Consider the following 12,712-nt stretch of genomic DNA (forward strand, 5'->3'; position numbering starts at 1 on the left):
AAGAACAATAAAGAAAAAAAAGGCATGTGCCGGAGAGGTTTGAAACCCAAGTGAACTTAAAGAATACCTCACAGACAAAATAAAATTATATGATGTATACAATAGAAACAACAATAAGCAAAACAAAGAAGATATATGTATGGCTCAAAAGTTACAAGGTGCTTCACAGCTACGAAAGTAAATAGTAAACTCAGCAAAAAGAATGAATTAAATTAAAATGGCTAGAAATTAATGAATTTTTTTTCCTAATGTGGTTTTCATGGCAGTTTTTCCTTGTTCTCTTTAAGTTTGGGGGGGTGTCGTTTTCATTTATTGTTTCATAATATGGGCGTTGTGAAGCCCTTTGAGACTGTAACTCATATTAAGGGCTATAGAAATAAAAAAAAAGAAGAAATAAAGCAATAGAAAAATAAGAAAAAGCAGAAAACAATACTAGTAATTAAGGTAGAAAATGCAGTGGGAAGCGAATGTATCCTCTCTGTGTGAACTGAGGCGTTGGGTCCGGTGTATCGGCGGTAACCGGCGCGGTCTTCCTGTCCTCGGTGCTCAGGGGGGGAAGCAGGACTCGTTCCAGCAGTGGGAGGTGGTTCCCATCGAGGTGTGTGACGTGCGGCAGGTGAAGAACAGCTTCAAGAAGCTGATGAAGGCCTGCGTGCCGAGCTCGCCCAACCCCGACCCCAACATGAGCTTCCACCGCTGCCTGGAGGACTCCGAGTGGATGACTCTGGTTAGTGCTGTGTGTGTGTGTGTGTGTGTGAGAGAGAGAGAGAGAGTAGTACTCAAAGTCTGAGTGTATTTGTGTGATTTGGCTTACACTGGTATGTTTTTCAGACGCCAAAGGATGTTTATGTATTTCTGGAATAGCAGTCCTTGCTCGTTTTGTGACCTTAGGTGTTTGTTTGTCCTGACTCTCTGTGTGTGTGTGTGTGTGTGTGTGTGTGTCCAGTTGCGCAGGGTCCTGCAGGTGTCGGTCCTGGTGGTGGAGCTCCTGGACGCCGGCTCGTCGGTCATGGTCAGCCTGGAGGACGGCTGGGACGTCACCACACAGGTGCGACTGACAGCCACAAACCGAAAGTCTGCAAAATTTACTTGTTCACTTTGTCTTTCTGCCTTTCAGTAAATTGGGAAAAATGAGCCATACGCCATTTATAGTCTGTGTTAAGTAACGTCTGCCGCCCCGTCAGAAGGTGTGGAGCTCATGTGGTTGTTTTGCCGAGTAAGAAATCGCAGCAGCAGAAGCTCCGAGGTCAAACCGAGTCAAAATGGAGGAGAATCTGGAACGTGGCGAAGATCCTGCAGTCTCTCAACACACAAACACAAACCGCATATATTAAAATCCACAGCCTGTGCAACTGTGTGACTGTATAATAACAGAGAAGAAACTTTATTGTCCACACTTGGAAAATTTGGAAAATTCGCCTTTGGCTTCACTGCGGTGGAATTAAAAACAGACAAGAAAAAAACCCCAAAACATAACACAAGACACGAAGACAACGTACCAGAACATAATATTTCACACGTGGAAGACGATGCAAAAGTGCGATTTCTGGTGGAGAATTGGTAGAAATTCAGGTTAGGAGTTCAATCAGGTTTTGGCATTTGGGATGAAAGCCGTCTTCTTGGGAATTCTGTAGCGCCTCCCACTGGGCGCCTTGTCAAATTCAGTAAAAATGCAAACAATCACCAAAGATCTCTTCTGTTTTTTGCCTGGTCTGAACTGTTAAAAGTGAAAATGTCAAAAGTCACTGTCACTACATTCAGTGAAGCTTCTGCACCCCCCACCCTAATGTGATTGGTCCGACCCCCCGTCTGCCCCCTCAGATCGTGTCCCTGGTGCAGCTGCTGTCGGATCCGTACTACCGGACGTTCGACGGCTTCCGGCTGCTGGTGGAGAAGGAGTGGCTGTCGTTCGGCCACCGCTTCAGCCACCGGGGGGCGCAGACGCTCGCCAGCCAGAGCAGCGGCTTCACCCCCGTCTTCCTGCAGTTCCTCGACTGCGTGCACCAGGTGTGTGTGTGTGTGTGTGTGTGTGTGTGTGTGTGTGCTGTGGAAACTCCAGGGTTTTTACGACCAAGATGGTTTTAGGTTTTATTTATTCACACCGTAAAAAACAAAAAAGATAATATAAAACCAAGAAAAAAAGGGCATGTGCCAGAGAAAGTACCTCATCAAGAAAATACAATTATGTGGTGTATATAATGGAGACAACAACAACAAAAAAACAAGTAAATTAAACCAAAAAACAAGTAAATTAACAAAAAAACAAGTAAATTAACAAAAAAACAAGTAAATTAAACCAAAAAACAAGTAAATTAAACCAAAAAACAAGTAAATTAACAAAAAAACTAATAAATTAACAAAAAAACAAGTAAATTAAACCTTTTAATGTACAATGATAATAAATATGTATGACAATGGTTGCAGTATTTCTCTTGTAATGGGCGAAGATGTCCCCAAAAATCTGAATATGTCGCTATGAAAATAATGTGTTATTTAATCTGTAAGGGCAAATATTGTGACGAACATATCTGAACCCGAATCGCTTTTATTCGTCAAATATTTTGACCTGGTTACTTTACAAGACCGTTACACACTACAGGATAAACACACCAGGTGCAGGACAAAACGAAACCGGACTTAACATGACACCTGGTGTTAAAATGCGATCTGTATCTGGGTATGTTAATTAGACAAAAGAAAGTTAAAGCAAGGTGTAAACGCACGCAGCAGGCATTGTGATCGTAATGTGATTGGACCTCAGCCAGGTGTAAATGCAAATTCGCATTTGTGGGAAAGTCCTGGCGGCGAGCCACAAAACATCCTGACTCACTGTGAAGTTTCTCTCACTGACTAATCTTTAACAATTCATGCGTGCAGCGTGTCACATGAATTGTTAAAGATTACAGTGAGAGTGCAGCTGGTGTTTTTCCCTCCCGAGTCGTGACGTTTTCGGCCGAGCCCCGACTTTGAATTCGTTTCTGGGAACTGAGCACGCCGCTTTCGTTAACCGTTTAACTTCCATCGCTTCGCCGTCCGCTCCCAGTTTCTGTTTGTGAAAGACGAGCCTTTCCCCCTCAAATGAAAAGTAAATCCAGGCTGAACATGATCACATCTAATGATTTGTTGTGATTGTTTTTGTTGACGGTGCCTCCTCTCCACCTGCTCACCTGCTGTGTAGTTTGAGTAGAGTGAAAAACAAGATCTGCTCAAATTCATTCACAGCATACAGAAAAAAACAGCGAAAACTCATATAAATACCAGCTGTAAATGCAAAAAGTGTGATCGGATTGTTCATTATCCAGATTGCATATTAATACCAGGTGTAAATGTAGTGAGTATGACAGTGAACTTGACATGTCTTCATTGAGGAAACTGAAGGAACATTTACATTGTTTGACTAGAAGCTCTCTCTCTGTTTCCGGCTGCTTGTTCCCAGTATGCGAGTGTCCATCTGTGTGTTTATAATGCTTCGTGTGTGTGTGTGTGTGTGTGTGTGTGTGTGTTTACCTGTGAGTCTGACAGTGCTTCCTGTTTTGCTGGACAGTGACGTGGTTTCTGCCGCCTTATCACATGGCAGGAAGCGTCTCTGCCACTCGGTTTCAGCGGCCATAAAGATTTACGAGCCGGCTGTCTGCGGCGGCCCTAAATACTCCGGTGTCCCCGGCATCACGGCTATTATTAACTCGTGGCCGGCTTCCAGTTGTATCCTCCCTCTATTTCGGACTGTTCCTTATTGTCGGCCTCGCTGTAAAAGTCCTTAAATAACGCTTGTGTGACAAAAACAAAGTGGAACTGTAAGAACACAATAAGTCTGGTTTTGATCACCGTAGAATCGCGGCGTCTTGCCCTGACATAAGAGCAATATTTCCTTCTGTATCCCGTCCTGCGATGGGAACACCGCGGGTTTGATTCCCCAACGCTCCAGCTTCAGACCGGGGATTAATAAAGTGACTGAAGGCCTTATTCAGGTTTATTCAAACTCTGCAGCGTTTACTCCTTTAGTTTGGTTCGTTTGGCATTTGAACTCAGGTGGCACCAAATAACCCGAGACGCCTGAAAATGTGAGTCTCAGTGCTCTAACAAGAGAAGAGCAAGGTTTTATGGGTAATAAGGAGACAGTCGTTGACGTCTCAGAAAGCCGAGCAGAGCAAAATGAACCGAGGTCAAACCAGTCTGGACTCCTCTTCAGTTATTTCTTCATGTGTTCTTAACTGGTATGAACACCAGAGAAGAAGAGTGCGGTCAAGTCCATCATGCTTAGGGACAGAAGCTGGAATCAGATTTGTTTTGACTGCAAGGTTACTAATGACAGGTTACTAAATCTCTGTCTCGGACTTGTGAGTCATGTGACTTTTGTTTATAAGTCTTGGCTCGCTCGTAATTGAGCAGCGTGGACCAAAACAAATCTAAACGAGCCAAATACAAAAATACAACAAACTGTTTCCACTCTGGTTCAGACTGAAGCAAACAGACTGTGGGAGTGATCGCTACCTGACAGAACATCCATGTGAAGCTGTACTGGTCTCCTTCCCTCCTCAGATCCACCTGCAGTTCCCCATGGAGTTCGAGTTCAGTCAGTACTACCTGAAGTTCCTGGCCTATCACTACGTCTCCAACCGCTTCAGGACCTTCCTGCTCGACTCAGACTACGAACGCATAGAGCTGGGTAAGCTTGTTTTTCAAACTTTCGCCATTTTTCAAATCTCATTTTGGAATAACTCTTCTTACAGTCTAAGTTTGGACTGTAACAAAGCCTGTTTTACTTCCCCCCCCCCCCCCTCCCTTGTGCAGGAGTGCTGTACGAGGAGAAAGGGGAGAGGAAAAGCCCCCAGGTGTGTAAGTCTGTGTGGGATTACATCGACCGACTCAACAAGAAAACACCCATCTTCTACAACTACATGTTCTGTCCTGAAGACGAGGAGGTGAGCGGTCACACACATCGTCCAGACATGGTGAAACCTGACAAATAATCTCTTTTATCAGGACAGGAGCCAGGAAACTCACTTATTTTGTCTAGAGTTCCTTAAATAATTTTACCGGCCAACTAGATTTTTACATAGAGTAGAATAGGACATCCAAATTGTGGCTAGTCATCTACCAAAATGGCTAGTAGAACAGACAGACTTACCAGCCACAACAAAACTAGCAGCATTTAGATGGCTGGTGTTAGTTTCCCACCTTAAACTGTATGATGAAAATACAACAAATAGCTTAAATAAGATCTAGAATATTTAAAGCCACAGGCAACTGAAGTCTCAAATTTCTTTAGTTTGGTTGTTTTGCTGCCTTTTCAATTTAATAAAAATCTTTAAAGTATAAAAAAAAAAGACCCATCAGTTGGTTTTAACACAACTGTTTCAACAAGAGGCCAAAACTTGCTATAGGAACCATGAAGAATTGAGTAATATTGTTTTGAAAAATGCTATATAATTAAAGTTTATTATAATTATATGTGACATTTGGCAGATTTTTGAATATTTTTGACCTCATTCACACAAGGACACTATTCTCTCAGAAACAGTGTTTATATCTGTATGGTCTTTCTGATCGACTCACCTTTTGTATACGGGGGAAATAACTTCCCTACGCCTTTAACGTCCCACTGACTGTAATGTAATGTACTGTGACCGTCCCGCAGGTGCTGTGGCCCTACAGCTTCATCTCCAACCTGAAGGTGTGGGACTTCTACACGGAGGAGACGCTGTCGGAGGGGCCGTCCTACGACTGGGAGCTGGTGCGCGGCCGGCAGGAGCGTCCGGCGGAGGAGACGCCCGACAAGCCCGACACCGGCGGGCCCAAGTCCCAGCGCCACATCGTCTGGCCCTGCTACGACAGCCGCAGCAAGGTGGTGCCCGACGCCATCACCAAGCTGCTGCAGGTGGGTGGGGAACCACAACACACGGCTGGCTTTGTTTTAACAAGGGAAAGCGAACCAGCATCTCCAAACTTCTAGTGTAAAACTCACCTGTAACCCCCACACAAAAAACTACATCCACGCTACATATCGGGTTTCCTTACACTTAAACTGTGTGTGTGTGTGTGTGTGTGTGTGTGTCTCTCAGGACCTGCAGAGTCTGGAGGCGGAGCTTGGTCAGGTGTCGGAGAAGTGGAAGGACACCTGGGACAAAATCAAGACAACGCAGCGGACCGAGGCCAAACTGGAGAGCAGGGTGAGACCAGCAGACTTTTACTGGATGTTTTAAATGCATTCAGATGTCCAGACTCTGCTGAACACACACCACCTGAAAAAAAGTGTCCCAGTGGAGACCAGGTTCACAGCAGGGGTGGAGATGTGCGGTGGAGAGGCTCTACCGGTTCAGTTTGCAGGAATCAGTATTTGCTCCTATCTCATAAACCAATCATTTACTTGCAAGCTGTGAAATTTTTGTTTATTGTCAGTGATGTGATTGTAGGAGGTTTTTAACAAAAAGAAAAGTCTTCCACTGACATCTTGTGGCCAGAAGGTAGAATGCAATTGAAGAGTTTAATTCCAAAATGTAGTATGCAAAAGCATGCACCATTTGATTTTTACAAAAATGGGATCGGCTCACGAAATAGAAAAACATAACATGATATAGAAGTGAAACCAATGAGAAAAATGTTTGTTTGTATAGCACTTTTCAAAGTACAGATACAAAAGTGCTTTTCAAAGGAGTAAATAAAAACAAAAAAGAAGTCATCAAAAGTAAAGAGAAATGTAAGCAAAGCAAACACACAAAAATAAAGGTAGCAAACCTTTAAAAGTGTGTTTTTAAAGAAGTGATGTAAAAGATGATACTGATTTATTTTTCTTTCTCGTTTTCCTCCTCCTCCTCCTCCCCCTCCCCCTCCTCCTCCTCCCCCTCCTCCTCCCCCTCCCCCTCCTCCTCCCCCTCCTCCTCCCCCCCCCCCCCCCCCCCCCCCCCCCCCCCCCCCCCCCCCCCCCCCCCCCCCCAGCCGTCGTTCTCCAGCTCGCTGCTGATGTCGTCCAACCTGAGCCACCAGCGGCGCTCGCAGGGCGTTTACCTGCAGGACAGCAGCGTGGGATCCTCCATCAACCTGGCGCTGGACTGCGAGGTCAGCGCCACCTCCACGCCCGTCGCCGGCCGGCCGAGCACCAGCACCCTGTACAGCCAGTTCCAGAGCACCGAGAGCGAGAACAGGTCCGTACCGCCGCCGTGACTCTGCAGAGGAACTGACGCTGCTTTAAATAATGATGTTTATTAGTTAAGGAGAACAGGCGGTCCATCCTCATTAACAGTTTGACTGTTGCTGTATGTATGAGCGCTGTTATTTGTGATGTTTAATACATTATTGCAGTGGAGACAGACAGGAACTTAAAGGTGCTGTGTGAAGCGTTTTAACATCAATAAATCATTACCACAGTTACTTTGAGTATAATTACCATAAACAAATGAAACTATTGCCAAGAAGATTGTCAGCCTCTACAAGCATTAACACTGCATTTTCCCACATCTGGTGATTGTTTTACGGCACAAAACAGGAAGAGTTAAAAGGTTGAGAGTTTCTGGCAGCAGACGGTGGAAGGAGCGAAAGGCCGATGGAGAAAAATCACTTCCAACACGTTGATCCTCTTCAGGAAAACGGAGGAGAAAATCACACACAGAACGATGCCGGGGAGGGACAAGTGATAACATCCTCCTTATGACAGGAAGCAACGGGGTTTATGGGAAATGTGGTCTTCATTTTGAGAGACATGAAAACAAACAGTGCCACTGGTGTGAGATAGAAGTAACCAATCATCTCTTATCATGCGTCTCATTTGTTTACAGTGATTATACCAAGGAATCACAATTATTTTGACAATTGATGTTTAAAAATTACACCTTTACACCTTTTAGCACCTTTAATAAAAGGGATCAATGTGATGACCAAGACCAGGACAGTTTGGGTGCTTGTTTTATTATTTTTCACTAGGTGCTCTGCCTTGTGGCGGCAGGATGGACTAGTGGTTAGAGAGGACCGTCCCGTAAACTCAGATGTCGCAGGTTTGATTCCCGCAGCAGCCAGTGTGTCCATCCTGTCCGACTTCCTCTGAGCAGGAGAGCCTGAAGCCGCTGTGAAACATCAGAGCGTCTAGATCAACGCCTAAAATGTCAACTGTGCTTTTGTTCCTTTGACCGTCTCCCATTAGGAGTTTCGAAGGCATCCTGTTCAAGAAAGGGGCGTTGCTGAAACCATGGAAACCACGGTGGTTTGTGCTGGACAAGACCAAACATCAGGTAAAGGAAAAGGCTTCACTTACTAGCCAAATATTTTCTCTCAGACCTACAAACTTAACCTTGTGTTGAAACTGATTCATCACCATCTGTCTGTAACCGTCTCTCTCTCTTTCTCTCTCTCTCTCTCTCTCTCTCTCTCTCTCTCCCTCCCTCTCTCCCCAGCTGAGATACTACGAGACCCGGCAGGACAAGGACTGTAAAGGGGTGATCGATCTGGCCGAGGTGGAGTCTGTCATTCCAGGAACGCCCACCATGGGAGCGCCGAAAAACATCGACGAGAAAGCCTTCTTCGATGTGAGTTCACCTACGTTTCACTTTTCAACTTTTACGCCTGACAGCTGACGCTCCATCCCGTGGTCGCGTCTGAACCGGGCGTTTCCAAAAATGACAAGGGCAATATTGACACTTAAAAGTCCCCAAGAAATGAACTCCCATTACTTTTACTTCCTGGAAAACAGTTTATCTTTAAAACAGTGACATCATCCTGCACCAGTAGGCGTAAATAAATATTCCAACCAACAAAACCGTCATGTATTTTTGAACAATCCCGCCCCCTCCCATCAAATAAAACTGTCTTCCTCTCCCTAACTGATATTCCATTGTTTTAGACTTTGTTTAAACAGTAAATGTGTCAAATCAAGGAAGTAAAGATGCTGTTTCATGGTGGTTTTAAACTTCTCTAACGGCATTAAAGGAAGTTGCCGTATTTACGTGCGCAGGTATGGAAGGCTGGGATTAATTTCTTCCCTCCTTTCCGTTTTCCCCTTCCAGCTCAAGACGACCAAAAGAGTGTACAACTTCTGTGCGCAGGACAGCCTGAACGCACAGCTGTGGATGGACAGTGTTCAGAGTTGCCTGTCGGACGCCTAGAGAGAAGGCGGGGACTCTTTAAAGAGGACAGGAGCAACCCAACCAGGAAATGAATGAGCAGTGAACCCGAGGCACCTGACGGACATCCCTGCCGGCCAATCCCAGGGGGACGATGGGAGCGGGACGGGGGGAGGAGGAGGAGGAGGAGGAGGAGCCTTTCCCGCAGTTAAGCTCTGTTCAGTGTCGGTAGTGTTGAACTAATAATGTTGCGTCACAACGTTTCAGTGTTTTTGTTATAAAAAAAAATAAGAAAAGCAAAAGAAAAATGAAAAAGAAGACAAGTCCCTGAACAACCACTTGCTGTTGTCTCACCACGTTGCTGCAGCCCCCACCTCTCCCCCCACCCCACACACACACCCCACACACACACACACACACACAGTCTGACCACTATCTGCGCTGGATGTCTACATGCAAAAAAAACGGGAGCTTGCAAAAAAAATGAAGCATGCCGTCGTTCTGCGGGACGGTTTTCTCACCAAACTAATGCGACCTGCGGCGTGGACCAGCATGAAGATCGATCCGGACCCCCTCCACCTGCTAAACCCCAACACACACACACACACACACACACACACACCCTTTAAAACACTCCAGGAAGGACAGACGGAGGAGCTGCATCGCCCATCGCCCCAGCCACGCTCGCCGTTGTTCATGAATTAAATAACCGGTGTGGCAAAGAGGATCTAAGAGCTCCTGCCCCGACGAACGCAGGCTGAACCCTGAACGGACGAGCCGACAGCAAAACCCTCTTCCTTCCTTCCTTCCTTCCTTCCTTCCTTCCTTCCTGCTATCTCGGCTCCTTCGTTTCTCTGCCTCTCACTGCCTGATGTAGCCGATCTGCCGTATATTTAGAGGAAGTTCAACACCCACTAATGTGTTGCTGTGGCCCAAGACAGAAGAAGGGGGGGGGGAGGGGCCTTCAACAGTTCATGAAGGAATTTACTTTTTTTTCTTCTTCTTCTTCAAAATCTCACATTTTGTATCCGAGAGAGATGAAAACGTTCCTCATCTCCCTTCTTCACAGAACGGTTGGCGGCGATGAAAATACTGTGAAAGCCATTAGTAATCAAACCAGGAGAGCGCCGGTCGGAGATTAGATTCTCGGGTCTGTCGGGTTGCGGAGCGTCACTAAAGAGTGTTTACAAAAAAAAAAGAGAGAGAGAGAGGATGTGGACGAAACTTCCCTCACTAAGCTAAAACCTCTTCTTCTTCTGTGCTTCTCATCAGTGCATCTACAACCACTATTAACATTCAGATTTTTTAAGGGATATTGCTGAAGGAAAAGGAGGGATATATTTTGTTGATGTGATGATTTAAAAAAAACAAAAAAAGAAGATATAAAAGGATTTCCTGGAAGGTGAGAGATGAGGATGGAAGGGGTGCTACGGAGCAGAGAGCATTATGGGATGCCTCGGAGAGAGACTTGGAACGGGACATTTTCTCGGTCGAACCGAAGCGCCAAGAAAATGAAACAAAACACACGGCAAAGCGGAAAGGTTCACGTGTATTTCAAGTGTCTCGGATATTAAATCTATTCAGTAGGACGTTACTGGGCTCGTTCAGACTTTACAGTGAACTGTTTTGAGATGCATCGCCGTTAATATTTCAACTCTCTCTCTCTCTCTCTCTCTCTCTCTCTCTCTACTCGGGCTTCAGTGTTTTTCAGTCCGGGCCCGTTACGTTACATTCTGTCCTAAAGCTTGTACATAGAGGAGTCTGCTAGAAAATTATAGAGAAAGAAATATGTTTAGCTGGATTCTTTGAGGTTGCAAAAATCAACTCACTTCTATTTTTTTTCTTTTTTTTTTTAATGCTACAGAACTGTATTGGTTAGTCGTCGTCTGGAGCCCCCTTCCCCCCCCCCCCCCCCCCCCCGCTTTCTTCCCCTTTTGTCACAAGAACCACACACACACACCCACTCTCTTTAACACAAACCCTGCTATGTAAAATATGGTTATACTGCTGTCTTGTTGAACATAAAAATTTGAATTGTAGATTTTTTTTTTTTTTTTTTTGTGTCTAATAACTCCTTTGTATATACTACTCCAGATTTGTATGTAACGTTTATGGTAGTAATTTATTTAACTGTCTCCTCAGTAAGAAAGTTCCTCAAGCACCACTTTATTTTTAAATTAGGAATCCAATGTGCCATTTGTTTATTTCTGTATTAATGTGACTAATGCTACTACTTTTTTTTTTTTTTTTGGAGAAAAAATGTACAAGTAAACCCTCAATGTCTTTTTTTTTTTTTTTTTTTTTTTCTAAAGACGGTTGTCCTTACTCAATATCAACCCTAATGCAAGAGTGGAAATGGTGTGTTTGTGTAAGAGTGAGCCTCTCCAGGTGGAGCGGCTTCTTTTAAAGGCTGGTTGACTCTGACTGTGTTGCTCGCCCACAGCGGTGGGATGTTTCTGGATATAGATTATGGTCAATAATAAATCTTAAGCGGCCACATTAAGTCTTCCTGGCGTTGGGTATCGGTGATTGGTTTTAGCTCACCGAACCGATCAGGCCAAGTTCAGTGCTGTTGACTCATTTTGTGTTTAGAAAACAGTCGGTAACAAGATGGGACGTCCTGCCAAGTAGAGCTGTGTATCAGGATTTTAGTCTCCACAGTTAACTGAAGAATATTTGCATATCAATATTGCAATATTGGAACATTTCTTATCACTTAAAACGCCCAGTGTAGCTGAAAATAATGAGGATACTGAGAGAATATGCCAAAAGCGCAGGAAGATAACTTTCCCCAAGTTATCGACTCAATTCTCCAAATTATTTCAATAATTTGAAGAATCGAGACCAAGAAATGTGTTTAGTAATCGTGATTAATGAGCATTTTAGCCATAATTGTGCAGCTCTACTGCCAAACCTGCCTGACTGCACAGTTTGAGCTACTTTGTTTTTTCCAAATTAAAAATAAATAAATAAAAAATGGGGCATCTGCAACTCTCAAACTCACTGGGACGTCACAGGATGATCACACTGAAACGAGGCTGTAGCTGGCTGTTCTGGTAGAAGAAGAGACATTTCGACAGACTCAACATCAAGATTAGAAATTAAATATTCTTGAAATAACACGCAGCACCTTTTCAGATTTTACCATCTTCTCACTGAAAACGAAACGACACCTGGTTTTGCCTCCTACCATCCAATCAAAATGCAAAAAAAAAAACAACAACATCTGACATAATGACTTTTCATCTCACGCCTTGTCGTCCAGGATGAAGCGTCTTCCAGTGGGGTGAAAACAAGCCTGATAATGATGTTAAGAAAAACATGGCGTAGCACTAATAAAGAGCCTGGGAAAGTGTTTGTATAACAGAGACTTGGATCTGACTCTGAATCCCTGCTGTTGTGGTTTGGAGTCACCAAGATGCTGCAGAGTGGATTCTTGGTGTTTGAAATCTTACTGTATCTCCCTGAGAAACCAATGAAAAGCTTCGGCTGCCATTTCAGCTTCCTTAAAACACACTATTTAATGGATTTCTCCTGAGAAAACCATGCTGTATTTCCAACATCATTATCAGCCGTTTCCCCCCCTCCCTCAACTTCAAGATCTGGGGAAATTCTCATTCAGAAATCGATGAATAAACAACAAAAGATGCAAGGTTGACCTC

The 12,712-nt window shown here is 44.4% G+C and overlaps 1 protein-coding gene across 1 annotated transcript in view; it reads left to right on the top strand.

Annotated features, from left to right (window-relative positions):
- sbf1 (SET binding factor 1) overlaps nucleotides 1-11,138 on the top strand; it is a 72,860-nt gene extending 61,722 nt beyond the window's left edge. Inside the window, exons 32-42 of the mRNA XM_078281904.1 lie at nucleotides 551-727; nucleotides 947-1,048; nucleotides 1,822-2,007; nucleotides 4,540-4,666; nucleotides 4,792-4,922; nucleotides 5,639-5,878; nucleotides 6,063-6,170; nucleotides 6,937-7,142; nucleotides 8,135-8,222; nucleotides 8,385-8,516; nucleotides 8,994-11,138. Coding sequence (XP_078138030.1) covers nucleotides 551-727; nucleotides 947-1,048; nucleotides 1,822-2,007; nucleotides 4,540-4,666; nucleotides 4,792-4,922; nucleotides 5,639-5,878; nucleotides 6,063-6,170; nucleotides 6,937-7,142; nucleotides 8,135-8,222; nucleotides 8,385-8,516; nucleotides 8,994-9,092 — 1,596 coding nt within the window. The 3' untranslated portion in view covers nucleotides 9,093-11,138. The remainder of the gene's footprint in view (nucleotides 1-550; nucleotides 728-946; nucleotides 1,049-1,821; nucleotides 2,008-4,539; nucleotides 4,667-4,791; nucleotides 4,923-5,638; nucleotides 5,879-6,062; nucleotides 6,171-6,936; nucleotides 7,143-8,134; nucleotides 8,223-8,384; nucleotides 8,517-8,993) is intronic.
- Nucleotides 11,139-12,712: the final 1,574 nt, after the last annotated feature.

This window comes from Centroberyx gerrardi, chromosome 24 (assembly GCF_048128805.1).
Source record: "Centroberyx gerrardi isolate f3 chromosome 24, fCenGer3.hap1.cur.20231027, whole genome shotgun sequence".
Lineage (NCBI taxonomy): Eukaryota > Metazoa > Chordata > Actinopteri > Beryciformes > Berycidae > Centroberyx > Centroberyx gerrardi.